The following is a 26,755-nucleotide window of genomic DNA, read 5'->3' on the forward strand; positions in this document are numbered from 1 at the left end:
GTTATTGTGTGTATTATGAGTAAAGAAGCGAACTTTCAAATTCGATTCACATTATCGAAAATGAACCACTCTAAACCAACAGTAGAGGTAATTGAATGTGCATAAATTCACGATGCGGGCAGAAACCTCCTCAGCGATTCCATCAACATTAATGAGCAAATAAAACCGACTGTACGTGGATCAGTTTTTCATTAGTTCTAGCCATCTTCATCGGGTGGATGTAGACTCATTTTAGATCCGAGTGCGAGACGTGTCCGGGTTAATTGCCCACGACTGACAATTACACATCACGGAAGCGACTTCAGTCCGCACTTCACATAGACTGTAAAAGCAGTATACTAACAAACCTGTACAATCATTGGTTATTATAATAAATTAGTGTATTTTGAGTAACGAATCATTTTTGTCCGTGAATTATGCTGACAAACAGTAAAGGTTGAATGTAAATAAATCATTACTCAGGTAGACAGCTCCTTTGGTTCTCCGTATACTGTGTGTAACCAAAACCCATCTGTGCATGGACGAAATTTCCTGGCGTATAATCGATACATTTGTAATAATTTAAAGATCGAAGGTATCATGTAATATTACAATTTGTAAATATCTTTTAATTATTTAGCCAGTTTGACAATGGAGAAAATGCATTATTTATTCATCAGTTAGATCGCGATGCAGACTCTTGTAAAAAAAATAATGTATTGGACTGGTTCGGCTTTTTAAAGATGAATTGCCAAATGCGTATATTAATTATGGAATAAAGCTTTTAGTTAAGTCATGCGTGGATAATTAAAAACCAACGTATTATGTGACTCCCATCGCCATGTACGGTACGCCCATACGATATTAAAAAGGCGTTAATATCTCTACTGAATGGACGGTGTATATAGGGTGACCAAACAAATTTGCAACCCTGAAACATTTTATATCATTTGAACATCTGAATATCAGACAAAAACTGAGAGCTCTTTCTTTAATGAAAATAATAAAAACAACACATTGGGTTGCTGAGAAAATGTCAATTATGTAAATAAGAAGTGATTTTTCATCCGCTCCAATGGCGTTACCACAGTTAAGGGATTTACTGTACCTATGCATGTAATGCATGGAGCGCATTGTGTTACAAACAACACGGCACATAATAAAGAGTACAAAGAGTACTAATTAATTTGATGGAAATACCTTTTATTTTCCACCAGAACAGGCACCTTATCCATTTAAGCTCCTATTTTAAACCTTTTCGGCATCATAAATATGTCAAAATATTAAAGAAATTGCACAAGTGAAAGACAATTTACACATTGGGCTTACAGTAACACATTTCACTGTTTGAAGCACCTTTGGAAGGGATGAAAAATCACTTCTTGTACATAATTGGCATTTTCTCAGCTACCCAATTAATTTGCTGTGTTCATGATTTGCTTCAGTATTTGAAAGAAAAAGCTCTCACCTTTAATCTGATATCCAAAACATAAGAATTCACAAATCACGTTCTTGAAGCAAGGGCAAACGTTTCAGGGTTGCATTTTGTTTGGATCAGCCTGTATGCCGTTACCAAATGTCGTAAGATCTCGCACACTCTGGGAGTTAGGGTAAAAGACAAGTGCAACATGAAGCCAGTGTAGGCCCCAAATGGGTGGAAAGAAGAATTTGAAAAAGGAAAAAGACCCCCCAAAAAACAGGTTAGGAAGAAAAGGGTTGAGATTTCTGGTATTTGATTTTTTTTCTTGGTATTCTATTTCTGGTATTTGATTTGTTTTCCTTTATTTGCTAGTCTATGAATTTACTTTAAAATAACCGAATCTATATAAGTAAAAGCGGAAAGCTATTTTGAACTAATGAATGACATGCCACACCGCAACAACAACAGCAACACTAGCAACAACAGCAACAACAACAACAACGGGACCTTAAGAATGATGTTTGGTAACAACCCATCCCGCAATCCTCTTTCCATTGACGATAGAACCAAATCCTGGGATCAAATTTTTATTATTTTTAATTTCAACTTTTTATGTCACTCACGGCTTTTTCTCTCAGTCGGGAACTGTGACTGTTTTGTCCCAAATGGGCAAAAAAAAATCCAACATGATACTTTCCTATTGAACTATTGAACGATTATGATAAGCTATTATAACAGATTAGTATAACCACGTTGAAAAAACACCGTATTTTACACCGAATAGGCAGGAAAGATTTGTTTAATCCAACATGATACATTCCTTTCTAACTATCACCGCGTTCCCACTTGAATTGGAAAAAGGTGGATCAAGATGGATCAAGATCCGGCATTTTGGTGTGATCGTTATCTTACCGCAACGAAACCGCAAGTCGCGTTCCCACTTATGCTTGATCCACCTTTTCGTACGGAAATGTTGGGTCCGAAAGGTCACTGAGTTCGGAATTACGCGCGCTCTGTAGGAGTGCCATTGTTGCATGGTTGCATGCTAGGCCAGGATGGGTCGGTTTTCAAACAGCACTATCAGAATTCACAGACAAAAATTACGCGAATTCACCAACATAAATCACGGATCTGTATAGGATCCGTGCGTGCATAAATTAACGGGTGAAATCCAACAGAGCCGCTCATTGTGTGACATCACGGCAGAAACCAATGCATCGATAAGGGATTCCCTGGTTCTGAAGCTTCTCATTGGTTAGAAACGGTCACATGATGTACTACGACATCATTTTCCAATTTTCTATAATCAATACTTCAGATTTGTCACCTCCGTACGTACCGCGTTATCGGCACTATTCTCATCGCATACTCGTAAGCTTTTCCATGATTCTGTGCCAAAGTGAAGTCTTTTAGTGAGTGCGGACTCAGAGTCATTTATGGATGGAAAAATAAGTAAAATTTCAGGAATGAAAAAGGTTTAGTAATGGACGAACACGCAACAAAAATAAGGCCTATAGTGTAGTTTTAGGATACCACGTGCGCTTTTGCATGCGCGGTGCTAGCCCGTATCCCCGCGTAGTTCAGCGGTTGTTTATTGTGCATGTGGTATACGCTGGAAATGTTCACATGAGCTACACGCCTGAAAACGTGTTTCTTCGTTCATGAGACCGCAACATTTTCGCGCCACTCGTGCACCGGGCGGATGTTAACAGGTCAAATTGCCGGATCAGATCCACCTTTTGCGTTCCCATCTGATCGTGATCCGGCAATTGCCGGATCTGATCCACCAATTGGGGGATCTGTATCCTGGTCCAGAGGTGGATCAGAAAAGGTGGATCTGATCCTGATCCACCTTATAACGGTTAGCGTTCCCACTACACACAATTGCCGGATCTGATCCACCAATTGGGGGATCTGATCCGGCAATTTGGCAAAAGGTGGATCAGATCCCCCAATTGGTGGATCAAGTGGGAACGGGGTCTATGATGTCTAAGACCCCGTTCCCACTTGATCCACCAATTGGGGGATCTGATCCACCTTTTGCCAAATTGCCGGATCAGATCCCCCAATTGGTGGATCAGATCCGGCAATTGTGTGTAGTGGGAACGCTAACCGTTATAAGGTGGATCAGGATCAGATCCACCTTTTCTGATCCACCTCTGGACCAGGATACAGATCCCCCAATTGGTGGATCAGATCCGGCAATTGCCGGATCACGATCAGATGGGAACGCAAAAGGTGGATCTGATCCGGCAATTTGACCTGTTAACATCCGCCCGGTGCACGAGTGGCGCGAAAATGTTGCGGTCTCATGAACGAAGAAACACGTTTTCAGGCGTGTAGCTCATGTGAACATTTCCAGCGTATACAACATGCACAATAAACAACCGCTGAACTACGGGCTAGCACCGCGCATGCAAAAGCGCACGTGGTATCCACAAACTACACTACAGGCCTTATTTTTGTTGCGTGTTCGTCCATTACTAAACCTTTTTGATTCCTAAAATTTTACTTATTTCTCCATCCATAAATGACTCTGAGTCTGCACTCACCAAAAGACTTCACTTTGGCACAGAATCATGGAAAAGCTTACGAGTATGCGGATGAGAATAGTGCCGATAACGCGGTACGTACGGAGGTGACAAATCTGAAGTATTGATTATAGAAAATTGGAAAATGATGTCGTAGTACATCATGTGACCGTTTCTAACCAATGAGAAGCTTCAGAACCAGGGAATCCTTATCGATGCATTGGTTTCTGCCGTGATGTCACACAATGAGCGGCTCTGTTGGATTTCACCTGTTAATTTATGCACGCACGGATCCTCTACGGATCCGTGATTTATGTTGGTGAATTCGCGTAATTTTTTGTCTGTGAATTCTGATAGTACTGTTTGAAAACTGACCCATCCTGGCCTAGCATACAACCATGCAACAATGGCACTCCCACAGAGCGCGCGTAATTCCGAACTCAGTGACCTTTCGGACCCAACATTTCCGTACGAAAAGGTGGATCAAGCATAAGTGGGAACGCGACTTGCGGTTTCGTTGCGGTAAGATAACGATCACACCAAAATGCTGGATCTTGATCCACCTTTTTCCAATTCAAGTGGGAACGCGGTGTAAGTTATTGAATGATTATGATAAGCTAATATAACAGATTAGAATAATCATTACGTCTGTATTGCAACTAAATTAAGTAGATATGATAACAATATTAAAAGGAAAAATGGACAATGCATGTGTGAATAATCGATGCCTGCTTGAAAGGGTCGGCTGCTTATGCAGGGACGTCGCTAAATCATTTTTAATGACGGGGGGGGGTTGTCGGACAAAATTTGCCGACAATTTGCGCACAAAACATCCAACAAGCAAATAAGAAAAAAGGGTCTTCAAATTTACAAATTTGCCGACAGAAAAAAAAACTATTGGAGGTGTAGAAAGTAAAATTTGCCGACAAACTTACAACAAAATATTTGACAAGCAAAAAAAGATAAAGACAAAGTCCTCAGATTTCAAAATTTGCCGACAACGGTAAGATACTATAAAAAAGGCCCTCAATTTTACAAATTTGCCGACAACAATTATGGATTTGCCGACAGAAATTTTAAATGAGGGGGGGGGGGGGGGGGGTGTCACGATGCGACGGCCCTGTGCTAATGATACAACTGTATATTAAATTGTATAAATCAATCTTCCCTAGGGGATTGCTCAGAGAAATTGCGACATGAAAATGTCTCACACTCTGGGTTTTAAAACGAAGTGACTCAAGCCGGGAACTCGGCGTATTGTTGCTGAAAAAAATGGGTCCACGCAAACGAATTGCATACTGCCTGCAACTTTCCGTAACAAGTGCCCTGCTTGACCGTTTTTCTCATTTACAGCCAAGAATGAATTTTGTTTAACTGCTGCAATAGGTTTATAATTTAATGGTGAAATCGCAAGTTACATTCCATGTTACTCAGAATGAAAACTAATTATGAACGAGACCACACAAGTTACAATTGAACACAGAGTTATAAGCAGAGACAGCATGAGAGCTGTTCTGTCGATCACTACTGCTACTTCCCGCCAAGTATGGCTGCTTGGCAACGGACGAGTCTGGTGCCGTTTCAGTCGAGTCTCAGACTCGCCATCACACACGCGCTTTCTGGCTCTCATGACGGGCGAATCGTGTGTCTTCGAGTGGGACACCGTGCACAGCTGCTTGGTGGCGTCGTAGGGTCTGCAGCGGGTCTCGTCCCAGTCCCCTGCCTGGCGGAGGAGCGACTTGGCCGGCGAGGATTCCCGCACGTTCTCGGTCAAGTTTCCGGACAAGTCGGTCAAGTCATACGTTGACTCCACGTTTTCTGGCTCTCGCGTGAGGGAACTCTCTCCACGCCGAGATTTAGAGATGGTTGGCGCGATTTCGCCCGAGGTACGGTGACATACTAGCCTGGAGAGGATACCAAACACGATGTATACAACCCAGCGGGGGATGGGTCGGCGATTGTCCCGGTAAAACAAGCCCAGTACAGCTACGGTGCACACGATGGAGGTGCAGGATAGAGCTATCATCGGAGTAAAGTAAAACCCTGCAGAAGAACCAAAAATACCGAGGGAAATCTGCTTGAGATTGTATATTAACTATAACGACACGAGTGTAATGACCAATCAGTTGCGTAAGGGGGTAAAGTGCATATAAGGGGCACAATCCCCGCGTTCCTTCCACTAGCAAAAGTTAGAGAGGAAAAATGTCGAAACTTTGATCAATCTCAAAGAAAGTCCCCTAAAAAAAACCCCTCAAATATGTATCCATGCTTCGTTACTGTTTGTATCCTAACGCGTTTTTTTTCTGTGTAATTAACTACTTGGGTAGAAGACGAGGCATTCGACTCAAAATGGCACCCGCCCGATGAAGATGGCATGCGGATAACGTTTGAATGTTTGTCTAATTAGGAAATTATTGTACGACTATAGAAAGGAATGCGAACCTTAACATTAACAAAGCATGGTTCAGGTTTCAATACAGTAAACAAGACAGTGTGAAATGTTTAAACGAGTTTTTTTACTGGCACACTTTAGCAAAATCCTACCGATGATCGGGGCGTTGTTTGCGGTCGGCGGCAGGTTACCGCTGATCAACTGCTGGAACAGAATCAACGACAGGAGGTTGGTCACACCCAGTGATATCTTCTCCCCGGACTGGGGGGGCAGGATAAACACCATGAGGTTCAGGAGTGACAGCAGCAGACAGGGCAGGATGATCTGAAGGAGGTGGTAGAGCGGTCTGCGCCGGAGATGGATGAAGTGCGACAGGTCCACGTAAGTCGTACCGTCATCGTACGACACTTCCTCTCGCTCGACAACCACATCCAGGAGCTCCCATACCCCGACGTCGGTGTAGAAATTCTTGCGGGAATCCTCCTTGATCTCGGTGAGATTCAGTTCGCGCGAGTCCAACGCCCAGGAGGAGAAGCGAATCTGGCAGACCTGGGTGTCGAAGGGGAACAGGCGGGCGTCGATCGTACAGGTGCATTTGAGGATGACAGGGGTGGCCCAGTTGACCAAGCCGGTATGACTCACCTTCGCGGAGATGTCCTTGTAGCTTTCGAAGTCGCGGTCGACACTGCATGAATATGCACGGAAGGAAAGGTGCATTATGTCGGAGTATTTCGCATAGGTCTGTGTTTGTATGCCTTGGTTGTTTGCAACCTTTCTTAAGGTTAATTACCATTTCAGTCTCTGCACCACAATATACCAAAACATGGTCTATTGTTATTTGGAAATTCTTTATTGTAATACTTCCACATGAGCTTCCTATGCAACAGCATTTCCCAAAGAGTTCCAAGTAAGTAACTCTCTGTTGTATAGAAATCACATCTAGGTCGTTTTTTGTATGATATGATATGGTTCGCAAATACACAAGAAGCAAATACGTATGGCTATGCACATCAGAAATAATATCCCAAATATTAATGCCGACAACAATATACCATGTGCGCTTAAAATGTATGACGACGAACATCGAGCAATACCCGCATTATTTTCACCACAAAACATTGCATTTCAACGGAGGACATTAAACCTACTTTTTGTACATGGTTACATCTGGCAGCCATATCAGCGATTTGTGCACGTACAGGTGATCCACTCCACCATAATCCGCCGGCTCCCATCTCATATACTCATCAGTCCATCTCTGCATGACATACAAATATATCATCTGAATTTTTTTTTCTTTTTTTTTCGACTTGGTGTTTTCTCTAAAAAGTGGTCCACAAATTGTTTACACTTTTTGGAATTGAGGGAGTCATGTTAATTTTCTTTCAAGATTTTCCTAAACAGTCCATCTTTGCATGACACACAAAATATATCATCTGAAAATTGGGTTTTTTAAATTTTCGACATGGTGTTTTCTCTAAAAAGTGGTCCACAAATTGTTTGCACTTTTTGGAATTGAGTGAGTCCTGTTAATTTTCTTTCAAGATTTTCCTAAACAACAGCATCTTCGCGTTATATGGTGAAAACGGCACTGAATATAAAGCCTAAATTAAGAAATGGCGACGGTTTAAAGTAAGATGGTCAAAAACCAGTTTATCCACACCCAAGTCTATAGGAGGTGGTTAACACAATAGCAATGCCCACACAAATAACTGCAACAATGTTATTGTAATTAGGTCTACACGACTGCCATAGATGTGGATAAACTAGTTTTTGACAAATTTGCTGTAAATGGCCGTTATTTTTAATTACTTTTGGTTTTATTTTCATTGCCGTTTTCACCATATACGACCAATATATTGTAGTTTAGGAATATCTTAAAACAATTTCAACATGTCTCTTCAATTTTGAGAAATCTGCTTCTGAAAAAAAGTGTAAACTTTCTTCTTCTTCTTTTGGACCACCCTGCAAAATGACACTTCGAATCATTTTGGCAAAGAGTGTCATTTCGACGCTGTGTTAAAGAATCAGACCAAATAGAACGCGGATTGCTGGTCAAATCTAACCACTTAGGACTTTTTTTTATCTTGTAGGCCCTACTTTGGTTTTAAACCGTTGGGTATAAAATATTACATTTTACAACATTTTTTAGCAAAAAAAAAAAAAAGTTTGTAAGGTCAAGTCAAAAAAATTAACCAGTTTCTCATCCTCGCCCGCTTCCTTTATCCCGCTCTCCTTCCCTTTGTTATTCAAACATTTACGATAATATATATTCAGCAATTATTGTCGTTTATTTTGTAGCTATGTAGAAAGGGTAATGCTCTTTTGGACACGATTTTGTACCAGCATAAGAGTTAAGAAAATGGAAGAAACCATTCGCCATCTTGGAAAATCCGCCATCTTTGGGGAAAGAAAAAGCGCCCGCTTTTTTTTCTTTGTTTCGTTTTTTTTTTTTAAATCGGCCTCACACAGGCCACACTAAAATATATCGAACGACATGTTCTCTACTACAGACGTCAGACACAGATTCAAACTTTTGCCACAGGGATCTGACCAGACTTTACTTGAAAAAAGAGAGAGTTCACTACAACATACCTGCGTTAACCAAGCGCCTATCTCAATCGTTTGGTGCCGTTCGTTCTGTTATAGAAAAGTATGAACAAATTGTGCAAAATCATCAGTAACGATTGGATCATCGGAGCGGATATTGGGCTTCAGTTGCGGTACCCCTCCCCCGAAATTGTGACCACCCCCCCCCCCCCATCTGATTTCTCGAGCGATACTTGTTTCAGAACAGAACGCAGAATCATGGAAAACAAGGGGAAAGTGTGAAGTGGGAATGGAGTCGATGTGACGTGAAACCCTATTCTTGGTGGTCAATTCAAATGACCTTGAACTTGCTTTCTTGACTGCCTTAAAATATGTGCGAACTGTTTTCTCTAACATTACATGGAAAAAATGCGCATTTCATATTTTGTATATCATTGCTACAAAAGAGGCATTTTGAGTAAACCTGTTTGTTGGTTATTTTGTATTTTCAACGACACAATGATGGAAGCATTTATAATAACTATCCTTTATCTTTGCAACGTTGGCCTTCCATAGTTTGCCAACGCGTGGTTGGCAAAGACAGGTCTATCGCTGTCAAAATGTTTTCCAGTCATGCGCATGCTCAGCGTTGAAGACTTCTGTCATCATTGCATTCAGATACTGCAGGACTGACTGGCAAAATTAATACCAGTGCAACCTCCAAATAAATTCTGTTTAACTATAAGTGACTCCTTTTATGAAATAAGAAAAACTTGTTCTTTTTTTAAGGTTATGGACACCATTTTCTGAGTATACACACTGAGTGTATATAAAGTGTTTACACGTCGGTGAAGGGAAAAACCTAATATTGATTGACACCATTTAAAAAAACAAACCAAAATGTGTTTTGACGATTCAAGGAACAACAACACAAATAAATCTAAAGCAAGTTTGAAAGTTAACTCGTCGAAATTTCAGCTCAGTAGACATCTATACTTTTGGGAAAAATAGGCGTACATCTTTATTTTTCTGGACGAAAAGTTGAAAGCGATAGGCTATGCTTTGGTCCTTACCATCGCAAGGAAAATGATGGTAAATTCTTCTTTTTCTCGAAAATGACAGCTTACAAGTTTCATTTTGGAATCTTTGCAAATAGTGTCCATTTGCCTCTAAACTGAGGCAATCTTGATATATTTTATAATTACGGAGGCAGTTGCTGCTGCGTTGGTTTTCCAGTCAACTTCACTGAACAAACATCATCATGTCAGGTTGCTAATAGCTTCAGATACATTCCAATATGAAGTGTCCATCCATTTCCCATCATAACGGCGCAGGGAGCGCACTTAAGGCAGTGTTTACACATAACGCCAGGCCACCGCGAAAACGCCAGTATACCGGTTGGTCATTTCTTTAATGGCGATGGGTTTTGTGACCCAGAAAGGTAAACACTAATCAATTTTATAACCGTCCATTACTGAACAATTGTATTAATAAACGTAAGCACGATATACTATTGTTACCTGACACGTCCCCTTACCTATCTCAAAATAATTCTTGAGATTCCGGTAACACAATGACCAACACAAAAGGGGGGGGTCCCTCTGCCACATAGGCTACCTTGCTTTACATGTCCCACACTCGGGGCCTGCCTCCACCGCCTCTCGCAATACCCAGCTCGATTTGTGATAGAGTGGTCCCCCCCCACCATGTATTTCCCCTATACTACCCTATATACGCCCTAGACTATTGCTACCTAGCACATCCCCAATAGTTTGAGCAGATTCGCTGATTAATTATGCAAGACAACCGCATCTTGACCTGATTAATTATGCAAGACAACCGCATCTTGACCTCTAGATTTTGACCAATCAGCGGGGCGCTTTCTATAGCGGGTCTTCGGTCACGGGCCGTTGCTGTCGCGTAATAAAAAAAACCCCAAAACATTACCGTTGTAATTTTGAATTCATATCAGGAGGCGGGATTCAGACCCATGCACGTCATGCATATAATTTGCATACATTAGGAGAAAAAGCCTTCTAATGCATTTTGGATTCACTGCTGGCTACCTGCCATATATACGAAGGACAATGGGGACAGGGAACCAGACTAAGGTACACTTCCGCTAATTGAAACCAATTTCGCTAGTGTTACGCCATTGTTGATCCTTAAGGGTAATGGCCACCATTTTGCAAACTTTCCAAAAAACCCGAAAACTGCTCAAATATACAATGAAATATCATTGCACCAATAGGCCGATGCTGTCATTTTCAACAAACGATGAATTACCATCGTTCCCCTTGTGATGGTTCGGATCGAACCATCGCGTGGAAATAAACATGGGTATTTCTTTCATATACTGCTCCAAATTAACCCAATTTAGTTAATTGGTTACAATTCCACGAATGAAAATGCCTTTTCTCGGGTGACAAACGGGGGATTATGCCACAAAAGGTGCAAGTCAACATGTAGGCCTATCAATGAACACATTGCAAGGGAGGACAGTCAGCGGAAATCTTGCTTTGCTGAGTATGATAGCTGAAATTTCAACAGGTAAGTTTTTCGTAATAACCTGCTCCAAATGTATTATATTATTGTTCCTTGAATGGGCAACACTCGCTTTTAAAATGGGATAATATTTCTAAAAAGTTAATTATTTAAATTTAACAAGATATGCTTCAGAGGCAAAACAATAAATACGTAATATTTCAGAGGAAAGTAACGGGGAAAAGCCTTACCAGTTCTATGACTTGAACGATTGTCAGTCTTAATTCTACCGTGGTGGGATGGGACAAGTTGTAGACGGGTCGCACCGTGGTGTACCCGTAGTTATCCAGTAATTCCTTCAGTAACCGATTCTGGTTGCTTGGTTCGCGACTTGACTCTATACAAATGGGGAAACACAGATGCTTTAGATTCAACTTATAAACACAACTTAAGGGCAGAGAGGATGCTTTTCATGCATTTTGTTCGTTTCCAATTATAAAACCACTAAAAATTCAAAGAAGAATGTTCAAAACCTAATCTGTTGAACTTTCAGTTCGGTAGGTAGACCTATTACATTTTTGAGAAAACAGTGAAATAATATGCACAACCTTTGGATCACGATATACGATTTCGTCAAATGAACGATCGTTGGAAACAACCCACATTTCTTAATTTCTTCGAAATTAATAATAACTTGGAATAATTAATAATTTCACGGTTGTTTAGTACCAGTATACAACCTTTAAAGGGAATATACAACATTTGCAAACATCGAAAAATAAAACTACAAAGTTTTTGCGAAATACCTTAATAGGATGTTGGTAAATGACAGTCTAAAGCATCCTGTAAAATTATGGCACCTGGTATACTGTTATTTCAAGAAAATTGGTATTTTTGTATCAATTTCCAACGCTGATCGGCCGATCAGCGTTGGAAACAACTGGCTTTTTTTCAAATACTGGCCCCAATTGACCATTGCACTTGTTTGCAATCGATTACAAACCTATGAACGGGTACGAGCCAGCTAGACTGGTTCTCTGACCTTACAATTCCCCAATGTATGTAAACTGCTCTGTTTCTTCTTATATGGAGTCAGGGAACCAGACTACAGGAAAATGATCGTTTTTCTAGGTTTTATAGCATTTTCGAACCCAAAACCTCCAAAAAGTCAGTGTAACTATATTTGCTTTATATTTCCAACCCCCCAATTCTATCCATTTCTAAAAATTACAGCAAAAGCAAATGATGTATATTCTCTTTAATCAAGGTAAGCTTTTTCATAATAACTCGTTTTGTGATAAATGCAAGTGATCCTATATATGCCTTTAAACTGCGACTAGAGAGGCTGAGAGGTGTATGATAACCACTTCTGTAGAAAAAAGTATACGACCATGGATCGAAAATACCGTTTGCAACGCTTAAAATATAAATATTAATTTCAGGGTGGTACTTAATTCAACAGTCATTGGGACAAAATAAAACAAAATGTTCAAACATCATTATGCATAATATACCAAATCATATACCAGAAATTCAATGCCTGGTTTAAGCCTACGTTGTTTTGTTTATTGAACGGAAGCATTGGATGTTGTACTAAATTGTAACATGATGATGACGGAATAACAAATAAAATGCAGTACACTCGCATAATGCTTTTACATAGGTTTCTACAATGTGGTACGTGGAAACTTGATATGTTACAGGCATAATAAAAACATAGTGTATATACAAATCTTATTTTTCCGATAATATTTTGTCTTTAGATTTACCGTTAAAATACACTGCCCATAAAACAATGAACACAGACATACCTAGTTTGTTTAATTAGATTTTTTTTAAAGCTAAAAATACTACTGGTTAATGTTAATCAATACATTTCCAATTAAGCATGACCACTATACGTGTAAAGGGACCACTATACGTGTAAAGGTCCCACTAAGGAGACACGTTATCGTAATTTCTTCGCACGATGGGAGACATTGGTCTTTAGGGAGACATTTTCATGTCTCCCTAATGTCACAGCCCCCCTTTAGAGGCACAATTTTGTTGTCGCAATTAGATTATATTTGTTGCTCGTGGTTTAAATAGTAAACATACCGAAATTCGTGGAAAAGGGACAAGGGAATATTGGGTTAGGGCACATTTAAGTTTGAAAAATTTTGTGCACAAGTCTATGGGGATGTCTCCCATGTCCAATCCAGGGTAATTATTATTTTTACAACATGAATTTCATAAACAGAACCGCTTAAAATCTGACTTTATATTTGCAACCACTTTGACGATTCGTTAGGCCTCATATTGCCAGTGTCGTCTAATTTCAAACGACTTTCAAACTCCAATTAAACACTTGTTATATGGATCTCGATGAATTACTTACCACTGTGCAATACCAACATGGATCCAATCCAGATAAGCACAATCCTCATGTCAGCCATCGTGTTACCACGCCGAATATCCCATGTACATGTACATCCGTATCATAAGCGATAAACCAAAATCACATCACAGAGCGTCAGTCGTGCAGCAAAATACCTCGCGTGTGGTAATTTCTGATAATGACGTCAACATTACACGCCCCTGTTCGCGGTCGACAACGTACTAAATGGACGTTTACTTCGATGTTTGCTGTCATTGTACACTCATACGGTAAATGCTGGATTTAAAGTTAATAACAACTTTATACCCATGTCATCCACTTGATCGTTGTATAGACGGTAAATCCGTATTAGTACCGATACAGAGACAAGAGAAAACACATAATTGCCTGCACTGCACGTGAAGACCTACACGTATTCCGTGCGATAAGTAAGTTAAACAGGCCTATATTATTAGTCCGTCAGAACAGACATCCCATCGCCATTAGGGCTTTAACTCTAACGTTACACGCGCAAGGGACAAAGCAATCACAATGATAGGTAGAAAGATGTGACGAGACTGTCAATGAACATGAAATGTGAAACACAGGCAGAATTATAAAAACAAGCATTATGTCGACCTCCCAGTGAAATTAGCTCTCAGTAACAATACTCAGGGGCGGATCCAGGAATTTTTGCGGGGGGGGGGGGTGGGTTCATCAGCAAATCAATGCTGAAATGTAGACAATTTTTTTTCTCCGGACACTTGACCTCCGTATAATCAAGAGGGGGCCGGGTGGGTGGGGGTGGGGGCTCGTACCATACTTTCAATGGGAACGCTGTTCAAATCCTACGATCATGAACACTATATCACAGAATAGTGTCAAAATGCCCCCTACCTCAGTCAGCTGGCTCAGTCCGAATGTTGTGCACATGCGGTCATTATTACCGGTATAATTGTCAGAATTGTTTTGGTGTCACAGCGGGGGGTTCACTTTTTTTAGGTTTTCCCGGCCAATTTCCTGAAATCTTCATTCACGTCTGAAAAACGGTCATTCCTTTTCTTCTGAATTTAAAATATAATGCACGTCTCCATTTCAATTCAACGAGAGTTCAATCGTTTTCATTGTCCGTGCATTCGGTTTTGAGAAACAGACGGCCAATTACGTTACCTGTGCATTCATTTACGCAAGCATACCTTTTCTAAATTAATTTCAGGTATAGCTAGTTGAATGACGATTAATGAAAAAGAAACCCTTAATTGTATCTAGTGCAGATGGCATTAAACTAAAAGTGAAATAGAGTGGTGAATGTTTGAAATCGCCATCTAAAAGCGAAATAGAAGTCTTGTAATCTGAATGGACATAAACGAAAGGTGGTGCTCAATCACTTAATTGATTAAACTGAAATGGAATCAAATGCTCTGGTAGCGAAAATGAAACGCGTGTTCAGAGCGATTCTCAAATTCAGACGAAAATGAATGACCGATTTTCAGAAGTGAATGAACATTTTAGGAAATTGGCAGGGAAAACCTATACGTCACAGGCGTAAAACGTATCCCCACTTATTCTTTTTTAGATTCACCCCGCAAACCTTTATTCTGATTCAAAGCATCGTCTTGAATATTCATTTTCATTTTAATTATTTGGCTTACTTTTAAGATTCCTATTGATTGTAATTTTGTAAATATTTTAAGTGGATTCCAATGCTAACCGGAGCCGAGGGAACATCTTGTCTAATCGAGTTTTCCTCTCCCGTATATTTCATCTTTCAGTGAGTGTGAGAATAAATCACCACATCAGAACTGAGAAGCCGAGTCCTCTTCCCCTTTATTACTGACTCTTATAATATCAAGGGTCACATATATTTCCATGAAAAACAAAATTGAGTCACAGCTTGGGGGCATGGGCGTCCCCCTCCCCCTCGCGATGCCCATGCCCCCCCCCCCCCACCCGAAAAAAACCTCTGGACCCCCCTCTGGATAGTTTGTGTGACTTTTGCTAATATCAATCGTTTGAAGTGCAATGCCATGATGGCCGCCAAAAGCGAGCGAAGTTAGGTCCGTAGATTATTTGGAATTTAAGAATCACAATTTAACGTCTTATTTTTTTTGGAGACTGCAATGCTCACTGATGTAAACCCGGAGAACGAAGATTCATTCATATTTTCAAAAATGAACCTTCAGTTTCAACCGCTAGTAATCTAGAAATTGATCATCACTTTCCAGTGGACAACGGCCATGACTGCCCTAACACAATCAAGGTCTTATTGAATACGGATATTGCATATTTGTTTAAACAGCAAAATGCATGGTCTTGTTTTCCCCCGTGTCTTCATTAATAAATTAATTGAGCTAAAAGTACTCTCAAAGGGGTCGTCAGTCTCGGTCCGGCCTCTCCCGTGAGTAGCAGCATAATTATGGATAGCAATTACATGTCATGGAAAAATTAATTACGGCACCGACCTGCACAAACAAAAATTACTATCTACGGCCTTGTGTTGTGTTTTACGATCGTAGGTCCAGTATGATGTCGACATGTACTTCCACTTGACAGGCCGTGTGACGATTTATAACCGACTACAGATTGAGAAAACAACCATATGACAAGGGTTCTCCAAGGGGGTTCTACAAGGGTAGCCTGGGGGGGGGGTGGACACACGTGCCCCAAGCACACCCCCCCCCCCCCCCCCCCCACACACACACACCCAAAAATCTGAAATGTTCCCCTTGCCAAGGAAGTGTTCCTTTTTTTAGTATTTGTTTTAGTTATCAAAACGAATTACAGGAAGCTATATAGATGACTATTTTTGACTTCTCTGATCCGCACGGCTTTGAAAAGTGAATAGAATCATATAAGGAAAAAAGAGCGCCTTATAGCGTCAAAAGAGGTACCCCCCCCCCCCACCCCCCGCTTTTCGAATTTGCAGCACTTGCGGTGGCCTGGAAATTTGGGGAAAATGTTGTTGGGGAAATAACATACTGGTGCCCCCTTCCCCCCTGAGAAAATCCTGGTTACGCCACTGGTCAGTTGTTAATAACAGAATAATTCTCGGACTTTACTTCCCTTTATAGTATCCTGGATCCAGAACCATAAAATTGTAAAATGGTAACATTTATTTTATTGAAAAGCATTAGCAAAATTGAAGAAAGTAAATTTGCTTTAGAGAAATCGAGCAAACCATCACGCCAGGCAAGTAAACTATGAACATCGCTCGAAATCTAAACGATATATTAAAGCTATCTCAAATCACATAATATACCGGCATTACTTCAATCATGGGTACTAAGGTAAATGACTTGGTTGCAAGAGAATAAAAATGGCGGCGAGCAAGACGAGGCTAGATTTACAGTCTAGGTATTTGCAGAGTTCTTTTCCACCAAAACCCACAAAAACACAATGCGAATGATTGAGGAATGAGCTCCAATAGACTGCGTGCATTTGTACGTCCTCAGCGGTCATTTGCAAAATAAAACCGTGAATGAATGACTAATTAACTGGTTCCCGCCTCCTTAAATATCGAAGCCAGAGTGATGAAGGAGCCTAGCCTGTGACAAGTCTCGTTCATAAGCACCAACTTGTGTGCGTTCTCACAAGGCTTGAGGGCGCTTTAACCTTTTCTTGTGGGTGCAAATATATGTCCGTTCCCATGGTACGTGTCGAGCAGTACGTTCCCACCACGACCTGCTCTCTTACCCTGGTATTGGATCATTTTGTGTTCAAAAGTCTTGCACAACTGAGGTATATGACAGTCTGGTGCCTGGCCGTGCTTTTGATTAGCTGCTTCGGTAGTACACTGCATGCCGAAGCAACTATTTCAAACAGAATCAATTCTAAGCGTCGTGAGATCAGAAAACACGATTTTTTATCCAGCCATTATGCAGTATTTATATCACATGTTCATAAAATTATTATTTTAAGCAAAATGGAAAAGGGCGGATGAGGAGTGGACGTTATAATTCACAATGGACGTTAAAAAACGTAATACACGATGGAAATAAAATCACCAAGTACGATATAACATCGCTACGATATAAATCCATTACTTGCGGTATCGAATCAAGATACAGGAAGCAAGTTTCCCAACCAGGGGTTACTTTTGACAACGAGGTTGAAAATATAGTCGGCCTTGGGGACGAGATTGATCGAGCGTCATTTTGTCCAGGCCGCATCAAGTTCAAGAGGGATGAAGATATAGGGGTGCACCCCAGTAGAACATTATTTCCATATTCACCAGTGATAAATCCCCATACGTCAACATTCTTGGTGGGTTGACCACTGAATTTTTGGAGAAACTGTCACACAAAGAGGACCACCCCTAAAACGACCTGTGATTCCAGAACTGGAAAGTAGCCAGTTATGAAAAAGGATCCCTCGACCACACGACTAACTAGCGCCACTTTCGGACCCGCATCCAGAATGCTCAGACTTTGAAACTTTAAGTCCAGGGCAAAGGTACAGTACATGCCACATGTCTTATGGCTCTCAGAACTCTCTAACATAGAATCCTTTGATTCATGAGCTCGGCGGACAGATTTTTGGCCTAATACTAGGGTGGTGCCATATACTACGGGACCTATCGCCCCCTTTCCTTTCTGCCTTGAAAGTGCAGCCTCATGAGGATAAATGCACTGTGTGTTGCGCATACGACTGGTTAAGAAATGCAGTCAAGTGCAGATAATATGTACAAGGACTTATGTGCATGTAAAAAAGCTGGTTGTGTTGACCACTTAATCGGTGGATGAGCCCTCGGTGCCAGAAGGGCGCCCTTTACATCAATGTACACGTAATGTAGTACTAAGATCATTAGCACAAAGGAAACGCAGGATGGTCGGCATGTTTTTATTATTATGCAAAAGAAATAGAACACTTTCGAAAAAGAAAAACCCGCGGTCACCATTCTAAACCCGTAGAAAAATGTGAGGGCGCTGTTTTATCAGCCGATTACTATCCAATGAGAACATAAATGGCCAATAGGCCTTTCTGCGCTTGATTGGCAAACTGCATTTTTGCCAACCACGGCCTGCAAAACTATGGAAGGTCCAGCACTGCAAAAATGAAGAAGAGCTATTACAGATCACCAAAATATTATTTGATACTTGAAAATACATCATTTCAACAAAGCTTCAAAATAATTCCTACATATGCCTTTTTACTATGTGTTGATGGCGTTATGAGGACTTATAAGAAAAATATCTTACCAACCACGGCTTCAATTTATGCGCTTACGGCAGCCCATATAAAATGGCGCTAATGTTTACAAACAAAAGAAAGGCCTATAGATGTCTTCTTTTTTTAAAGAGCGCCCCCTTTTATTATCCTATTGCTACTGAACATACACAGTTGCGTTGACATGATATATCACAGTCCCACGCGTTATGAAGACTGACAGAAAGGGACAGTCTTTTTATTAGACCTCTCGACCTCCCGCAGTGCGAACACAAAAGGAGGGCGCTATTTGGTTTGGGTAAATACCATAGACATAAAGAACCTATGGTAAATACAAGACTTTACCAAAATCAAACAGCGCCCTCTTATTTGAGTCTGCCATACCTCAAAATAGGCTAATGGTTTGGAGACTTTGGAGTTGTCTTATGATAATACGTAATTCTTAATTCTAATAAAATATTCCTTGGCTAGATATTATTTTGTTTTTCAGAAGTCTCTCACTCATGCACCCGTAATGTACTCGTACTAATATAAAATATTTTTAAAACAAATTAAAGTCCGAGTCAACGAGTTCTTTAAAATGATCTTTTCACAACCATTACTTTATAACTCTTCAATATGACTGTCATTTTCTCAGAATCTCAAGCAAACTTTCTTTTTGCCAACACCCTTTCTTTTCTTAATCCTGATAAAATACGGCAATTTTCAGAATATGGAAACGTTTCTAGGATCATCGCTCATCACAGTAAAGATATTGGCCAAAAGAAATCCATAGTTTGCCTTACATCTATGGAGAAAATATTCATAAGACCTGTTTATTTTTAACATAATACGCAGATGCCTTTATTTCACCGTGGCTATACGTAATTCAAGCAGTAAATAGTGCCATAATATTAGACGTTTCAACTTTAAGTTGAAACATGTTGTAACTAAAATACATTGTAATCTAGTTAATGAACATGTGTGACTTGAATGACGACCAGCAAACTATTCCTAAAAGTCTGAGCCATATCGGGTTAATTTAGATTATCCTCTCGCAAACTTAAAGATGTATTCCCCGTGTTGTATTCAAATTTCACCTCCGAAAATAGATACGGTTTTTTTTAATCGCAATTTTCCTAGCAATATAAACGTTATTCAATTTTAAATGAACAATCGAAAAACGAAATAATCCACCGACGTTTAGTGCCTAGTTATTGAATAATAATTCACCAAATTCGACTTTTTGGCTGTCAGACTGTAATTCGACTCTCGCAGGGCGGATTCGTTATAATTGTGCGCAAAATGAAAGCCCTTTTTCGGAGGATTGCAGACGCCCAAAATCAGAATAAAGTAGTTTGTTTCATTAAAGGGAATGTACAACATTTGCTTTTGCTTCAATTTTCAGAAATAAATGGATTTGGAGGTTTAGTATATTATAGAAAATATTGTTGAACTGACATGTTTCACGTTTTGGGCTTGTAGATGCTGGAAAAACCAAGAAAACCTATCATGTTCTTGTAGTCTGGTTCCCTGACCCCAATAAGATGAAACGGAGCACTGAATACACTTTCCTTCAGAGGTGTGTAATCAATTGCAAAGAAAATTCAGAAAACTAAATATGAAAAATTTAGAACAGTTTTTGAAAAAAGCCAGTTTTTTCCAACGCTGGTCGGCCGACCAGCGTTGGAAAAAGGCAATTTTTCTTGAAAATGTTAGCACACTAGGAGCCACGATTTTAAAGGATGCTTTAGACTGTCATTCCTAACAATCCAGTATGGTATTTCTTGATAATTTGATCATTTCGTTTTTTGATGTTTGCAAATGTTATATTTTCCCTAAATTGAAAATTCGTTTTGAGAAACAAATCCATTGTCTGAAGAGCACGGGGTTATGCATATTTTATGATATTAGGATATATATACATATCGTAAAATATAGATATTTAGGATCATATTAGGCTATTATTCTTTATCGTAACTAAAATTTATTCAGAATCTATAAAAGGAAGCTTGCCTTAAACCCTTCCTCATAAAAATGCAATTCTTGCAAAAATGTATAGACAATTTTCAGAAGCTGCTATAGCAACTGCTGCGGCTTATGCTTAATCGTACTGTAATTTGCATCATTTTACAGTAACATCACATGTGTTACTGCTTATAGCCGCTAACAAGAAGTACCGGATGGACAATTTGGACATCAGCCTCTTGTGTCCCGAACAGGTTAGCTTAACTCATCAACAAACAAATGAACAAGACTGTCCCGGATGCGACCAGTTCGATGACTCCTTCTTTAAACTTTTAGTGACACACCTCAGAAGCTTTTCCGAGGACACACAGTTTTGCAGCTCGAGCCGAGAGCCAAAAATAGACCCTTCACCGGATGGCAGATATAACTGGGGATAATTTGTCGAGGGCAATGCGGCCTTTCTTCTTAATCCGAGCCAGATGCCCTTTCCAAAAGGGGATCAGTGTGGCATTTTGGGACTGGCTATCTTTAGCGCAACTTCCGCGGTCTAACCGCAATGTTTCGTTTCAAGTCAAAAACAAATGCGTCATTGCGCCCCTAAGGCCCCCCAAAAAAGGTCTCCGGTTTCTGGTATGGAGCTTGCCCAAAAAGTGGTGCGGCAACGCGGCTTTTTTTTTTTTTTTACCTGACTTTTTTGCTTCAAATGTCGGCTGATGACTGCAAGTGGTGCCCGACTAAACTTAGTGCAAAATGTACGGGAGTCCAGTGAGTCCACATAAAACTTATTATCGATCATACCCCCATCTAAAACACGTTAAAACTGTGCTGCAGCAGAATTCCAGTCAAACCAGTGAGTTTGGCGGTTTTGAGACATCATCTTTCATTGAAAAAAAAACTTTTTTCATTTTGCCGACGCGCAGGGCTACGGCGACGCGCGCGCATACCAGAAACCGGAGACTTTTTTTTTTTGGCCTAAACGTGCACTGGCCGGGCATGCACACGTCAATGTCGTTGCGCATGCATGCACCTCAGTAGATAATCTACAAATAGCTTCGGGTTGAAGGGTTAATTGAGTAAGTTTCTGAGCCTGGTTTTACAGGTCAGTGCCGTTTTTCTCACGCGAAACTACCGACATGAAACACTTGCAATGATCCATGGCAGGGTTGACGTCAAATAGCCTTTTCCAATAATTTATCAACACTAAAACAATGCGCGTGTCAATGTACTGTGTGTCAAAGTATACAAGGTGCAGAAATCAATGAGTCTACAATACGAGAAGGTAGTAAAACTGAATTGTTCATTGTTGCCCGTATTCGTACAACGTAAATGCACCATGATCGAACTGATCACGTTTGCGTCACTGAAGTGTCCTGTACGCGACTGAGTCGCAAGACCAATTCGTAGAAATCTTTTGCTACATTGTAGATTTTTATTTTTTGGAAAAGTGCAACGGCATCATGGCGTCACATATAGGGGCTTATTCGGCCGGATGTATAGTCATTGGTAGATGGTCACATGCATTGGTTAATAGTTTAAAAAAATTTTTTAATACAGGGCCTTCAAGGAAAGCATTTTTTTAAACTGAGGAGGCCACCCTGTTTAAACAAGACTGCAAATTAATAAATAGAATAGATGAAAATACCTTATTGTGCAGTACATAACGGTTTACCCAATACAAAGTGCACGTACGTAGGCTTACGTGGTCTCAGTTTGACGTCACACGGAGGTCACATGCATACATTAATACATAATTTATTTTTCGGAAATCGGGAAAGTTGCGTTACAGAAGAGCTCGTTTTTAATTGTTGTTTTTAACACAAATACGAGAAGTAAGCTAATTTTACCATTTACATCGGGGAAGGGGTAATATTACTTGTGTAAAACAATCACACTTGAACAAAACCCAGCTGCAATGTATTTCCTCTTTAAGCATTCTTCGACTCCAGTCTCGAAACTTTTCAATACGGTCCCACAGTTTACCAGGTACATGCCCCATAGTTAAACAGGAAAAACGTTTTGTCGAGCTTACTATAAATAGCAGGATAGAGGTATTTTCTGCTTTAGGAAGGGACAATTATTTTCCTACAATCAAGTATTATGCCACTGCACGTAATGTACATGCGTCAGCCGTCAACGTAATGGTTCTCGAACTTTATTAAACTTTACTAAACATTGGCGTGACCAGCGGGGAAGGGGGGGGGGGGAGTAAGGGGAGCATTTACCCCCAAATATTTTGTAACGAGTGCCCCTTTTTCACGAGTGCCTTTTTTCATGAATGATTTTTTTTCTTCAGGCATGCACTTTTTTGCCACTAGTGCCTTTTTATTTCACGAGTGCCCTTTTATTTAACGTTGAGCGAAAATCGGCAATTTTGTCGCAATGGAAAGCGCCACCTTTATTGTTCGATGGTGCACATGATCGTCCCCCATAGAAAGTTGGTGTCCAGCCGGCAGAACACAATTGGTGCGGCCGGGGGATGTTATTTTGCCGTTATTTTTGTTCCCCGAATAAACCATAATTATTTCTAGTACCTTTTTCCAAAACAGGGGGCGCTCTTCAAAACCGGCCATTATGCAAACTACGCATTATGTGCCCATTTTCAGGGCGCATTGTAAGGGTTTTAGGGCTTGGTTTTCATATTCCTTGTTCATATTAGAACTCTCTATACTATACCATTTTTGGAAATGGTTACGTATAACAAATTATCCGTAATTTTAGGGACAGTTTTGTTTGCATCTCGAGGGGGCACATTTTATGTCCGCAAAAGAGGCACTTGGGTAAATCTGTGGGGGGGGGGGGGGGGGGGGGAGTGCCCCCAGCCCCTGGATGTTTGGTGTTTGGTTTGTACAGCCGATGCCATTCACATGGCTAAAAACTCATCCGTAAACGAGAAAGTGGGGTTCATCATCGAACCCCGACCCACACTCCATGTTTATACAGGCTTACTCTTCAAAACAGTTATTAAAATGGACTCACTTTCTATGACTCTTGACTCGGACTCGGACTCGAGTTCCAGTTTCCGTGACTCGAAAAATGACTCAGACGACTCGGACTCGACCCTGCGGACTCGGACTCGACCCTGCGGACTCGACCCTACGGACTCAGACCCTGCGGCCGACTCGGATTTCACCATGCGGACTCGGACTCCACCCTGCGAAATCGGATACGCTGCAGATTAGGACTCCACCCTGCGGACCCCTTACTCCGCCCTGCGGACTGGGACTACACCCTGCGGACTCGGACTGCACCCTGCGGACTCGGACTCCACCCTGCAGACTCGGACTCCACCCTGCAGACTCGAACTCCACCCTGCAGACTCGGACTTGGACTCGGACTCGACCTGCGTGACTTGTGACTCGGGACCGTTACCAAAATGACCACAAATCACTTATGTTTTGAAAAATATTTATAACAAATTATTTTGAAGACGATCCTTTCCTGAGCAAGCGATGCAGTCAGTGCGGTGCAGAAGAAACGCATCTAAGTACTGTATGCACATGTACAATGCGTGCGGCTCAAACTTTATTGCCAGAATAGTACTTGTATACTTAAAGGTGCAGATATTGGAGTCAAAGATATCTCACCTTCGAGATCATTATGATCAGGATAATTTTATTTTGTATGTTGTCTAGCAGCGGCTGCCGCAATAATCCTTAGCAACAACTCTTCAGAACCTGAACTTTAATACTTGAAACGATTCTACACCAGCTGAGTCAAACGTAATTATTTCAATAATTGCAATAATCCTAAACCTGCATTGTAATAATTATTATGTCAGCTCAGGGAAGCAAAACAAAAGGTCCTTAACAAAGGACCCATGACATGAGTGGGCATCATACCATGGACTGTACGGTTTTTTTTTTTTTTAAATTTGAAGATTGTTTCCTTAATAATTTGGTTGTTCCTCTGTTCCGTATTTGGTTCCGAATTCAATTTGTGGTACGCTTTGATACAAGCGGGGGGGGGGGGGGCAAAAAATTTTGGTCACCCCAAAAAGGGGGTCCACAAATAATGGGATGGGGTTTGGGGCCGCCTCGATTTTTCCTTGAATTTTAGATGTTCTGTGGTGCGATCTGAGACAATTTTCTGAACACTTTTACCAAATTATTTGAGAAAAAAAATGGTGGCCATATATGAAGTGCCTACCTTTATTGCGACGTCACTTAAAAAAAAAACGGGGTTCGTTTTTGGGGGCCGTGCCCCCCTCCCCGGATCCGCCCTTGGATACACAATGAGGCCACTTTGAGCTCAGTTGAACATTCGCTCCATTTAAGTATGTAATATGTTTGGCATAATATAAATAGAATTTATGAAACACTTCACATGTATAACCCACATGGGATGGATTTATTAAGAGGTTCCACAAAATTACAGCCACCATGACTGAACTTAAGAAGCGTCGACAGGATTTGGACTTTCGCACGTAAGTTTCGCATCTTGCCCCAGACCTCGACCCCAGACCCTAGCAACTCTGAGTCAATGTCAAATGAGGGCCAAGGGCAGTAAAGGTGGCCTGTCCTACCCCAGCGATTGTAGTACTTGCGACTCCAGAGCCACACACAAATAACATCAAAGCAGGATGTTCTAAGTGAAGTGCCAGAACATCAACCATCTCTGTTCCTGGATGAATTAGACATCCCTTCCGCGAGGGAGGTTTTGGTCTCAGCATTCATGAGATGTTTCAGCACCCCATCCCTCCATGTGCCCCTGCACCTGAAGGTTCAGCAGGCACTAGTTTCGCCATCAGCTGCAGGTGAGGAGGGCTGTGCAGTGACTACCCAGGTCCGTCTTGGAGGGGATGTTACCAAATCAAAGAGACGGCCAACAAGTTCTACAGAACTCGATCCCTCAAGCCATGGGCGTCAATCCTGGGGGGGGGGGGGGGGGGGGGCAGGGGGACATGTTCCCCCGCCCACACTTTTTGAAGGGTGGGGGACACAATATCAAATGTCCCCCCCCCCCCAGATTTTGAACTCGTGTCTCATTTACAGGGCCCTATTATGTACTACAATGTATCTTTTGCTTAGAAAATACAATGTATTGGTTAAAGTGGTCAGAAATTTCCTCAGATCGCACCACGGAGCATTTAGAATCCAACATTATTCGGGGCCCTTAAGCGGGCCCCAGACCCTATGCCTTTAGCTGAGAAAACCTCTAAAATTATGTTTAAATTATTATCTTTCGCTAAGAAAATATTGGTTAAAGTGGTCAGAAATTGCTTCAGATCGCACCACAGAGCATTTAGAATCCAACATTTTTCGGGGCCCCGTATGCCTTTTGCTGAGAAAACCTCGAAAATTTATTTTAAATTATTATCTTTTGCTAAGAAAAATTGGTTAAAGAGGTCAATTTTGTTTCGGGGGCCCTTAAGCGGGCTCCGAACCACACGCCTATAGCTAGCTCAGAATACCGGTAGCTGATTCAATGACTTACTCCAACCGGAACCTCGAAAACGATTTTCAAATTATTATCTTTTGTTAAGAAAAGATTAGTTAAAGCATGGAAGAAAGTGGTAAGAAATTGCCTCAGATCACACGACAGAGCATCTAGAATCCAATTTTTTTCGGGGCCCTTAAGCGAACCCCACGCCGTAAGGGCTTCGCGCTCGCATCAGTTCTGATCAAGGTATGTCCCCCCCCCCCCACACACACACACGCACTTTTGAGAAGCGATTGACGCCCCTGCCTCAAGCAAGTTCAATGAGGTCGTGTACAAGATTCAGAAGTGAAAGCCAACCCAATTAATTGGTCACCGAATAAACTTTCGACATGTTGTGTTTGTTTGTAGGTTGAAAGTTACTATTACCAAGTTAAGTGTGTCTTAAATTTGAGGAATTTTGGTGTCTTTAATGATTTATCCGTGGTCTAAAAAGGCAACAAACACCTACATTAGCGTGATCAAATATGCTTTTCATAGTACTCAGACATCTCCTCTAAATGCTTGTCTATTGA

At 41.0% G+C, this 26,755-nt stretch overlaps 1 protein-coding gene across 1 annotated transcript; it reads right to left on the reverse strand.

Moving 5' to 3' along the window:
- Positions 1 to 5,056: 5,056 nt before the first annotated feature.
- Positions 5,057 to 14,082, reverse strand: LOC119729943 (neuronal acetylcholine receptor subunit alpha-10-like). The gene is made up of 6 exons (XM_038202734.1): positions 13,713 to 14,082; positions 11,587 to 11,732; positions 8,918 to 8,962; positions 7,471 to 7,580; positions 6,475 to 7,007; positions 5,057 to 5,973 (listed from the first exon to the last, which is right to left on the reverse strand). Exons 1-6 carry the CDS (start codon positions 13,768 to 13,770, stop codon positions 5,357 to 5,359), a joined length of 1,509 nt encoding a protein of 502 aa, XP_038058662.1. The 5' UTR covers positions 13,771 to 14,082; the 3' UTR covers positions 5,057 to 5,356.
- Between the last annotated feature and the right edge of the window lie 12,673 nt (positions 14,083 to 26,755).

Source organism: Patiria miniata, unplaced genomic scaffold (assembly GCF_015706575.1).
Source record: "Patiria miniata isolate m_02_andy unplaced genomic scaffold, ASM1570657v1 HiC_scaffold_22, whole genome shotgun sequence".
Classification (NCBI taxonomy): domain Eukaryota; kingdom Metazoa; phylum Echinodermata; class Asteroidea; order Valvatida; family Asterinidae; genus Patiria; species Patiria miniata.

Bases quoted from the DNA above. Each gene is read 5' to 3' on its own strand.
- LOC119729943 (XM_038202734.1), bottom strand. From the start codon at position 13,770: ATGGCTGACATGAGGATTGTGCTTATCTGGATTGGATCCATGTTGGTA. The intron at 8,963-11,586 runs GTAAGGCTTTTC...TTTCTATAACAG, and splicing joins TCGTTCAAGTCATAGAACTG to AACGAACGGCACCAAACGAT. The intron at 5,974-6,474 runs GTAGGATTTTGC...GTTCTTCTGCAG, and splicing joins AAACAACGCCCCGATCATCG to GGTTTTACTTTACTCCGATG.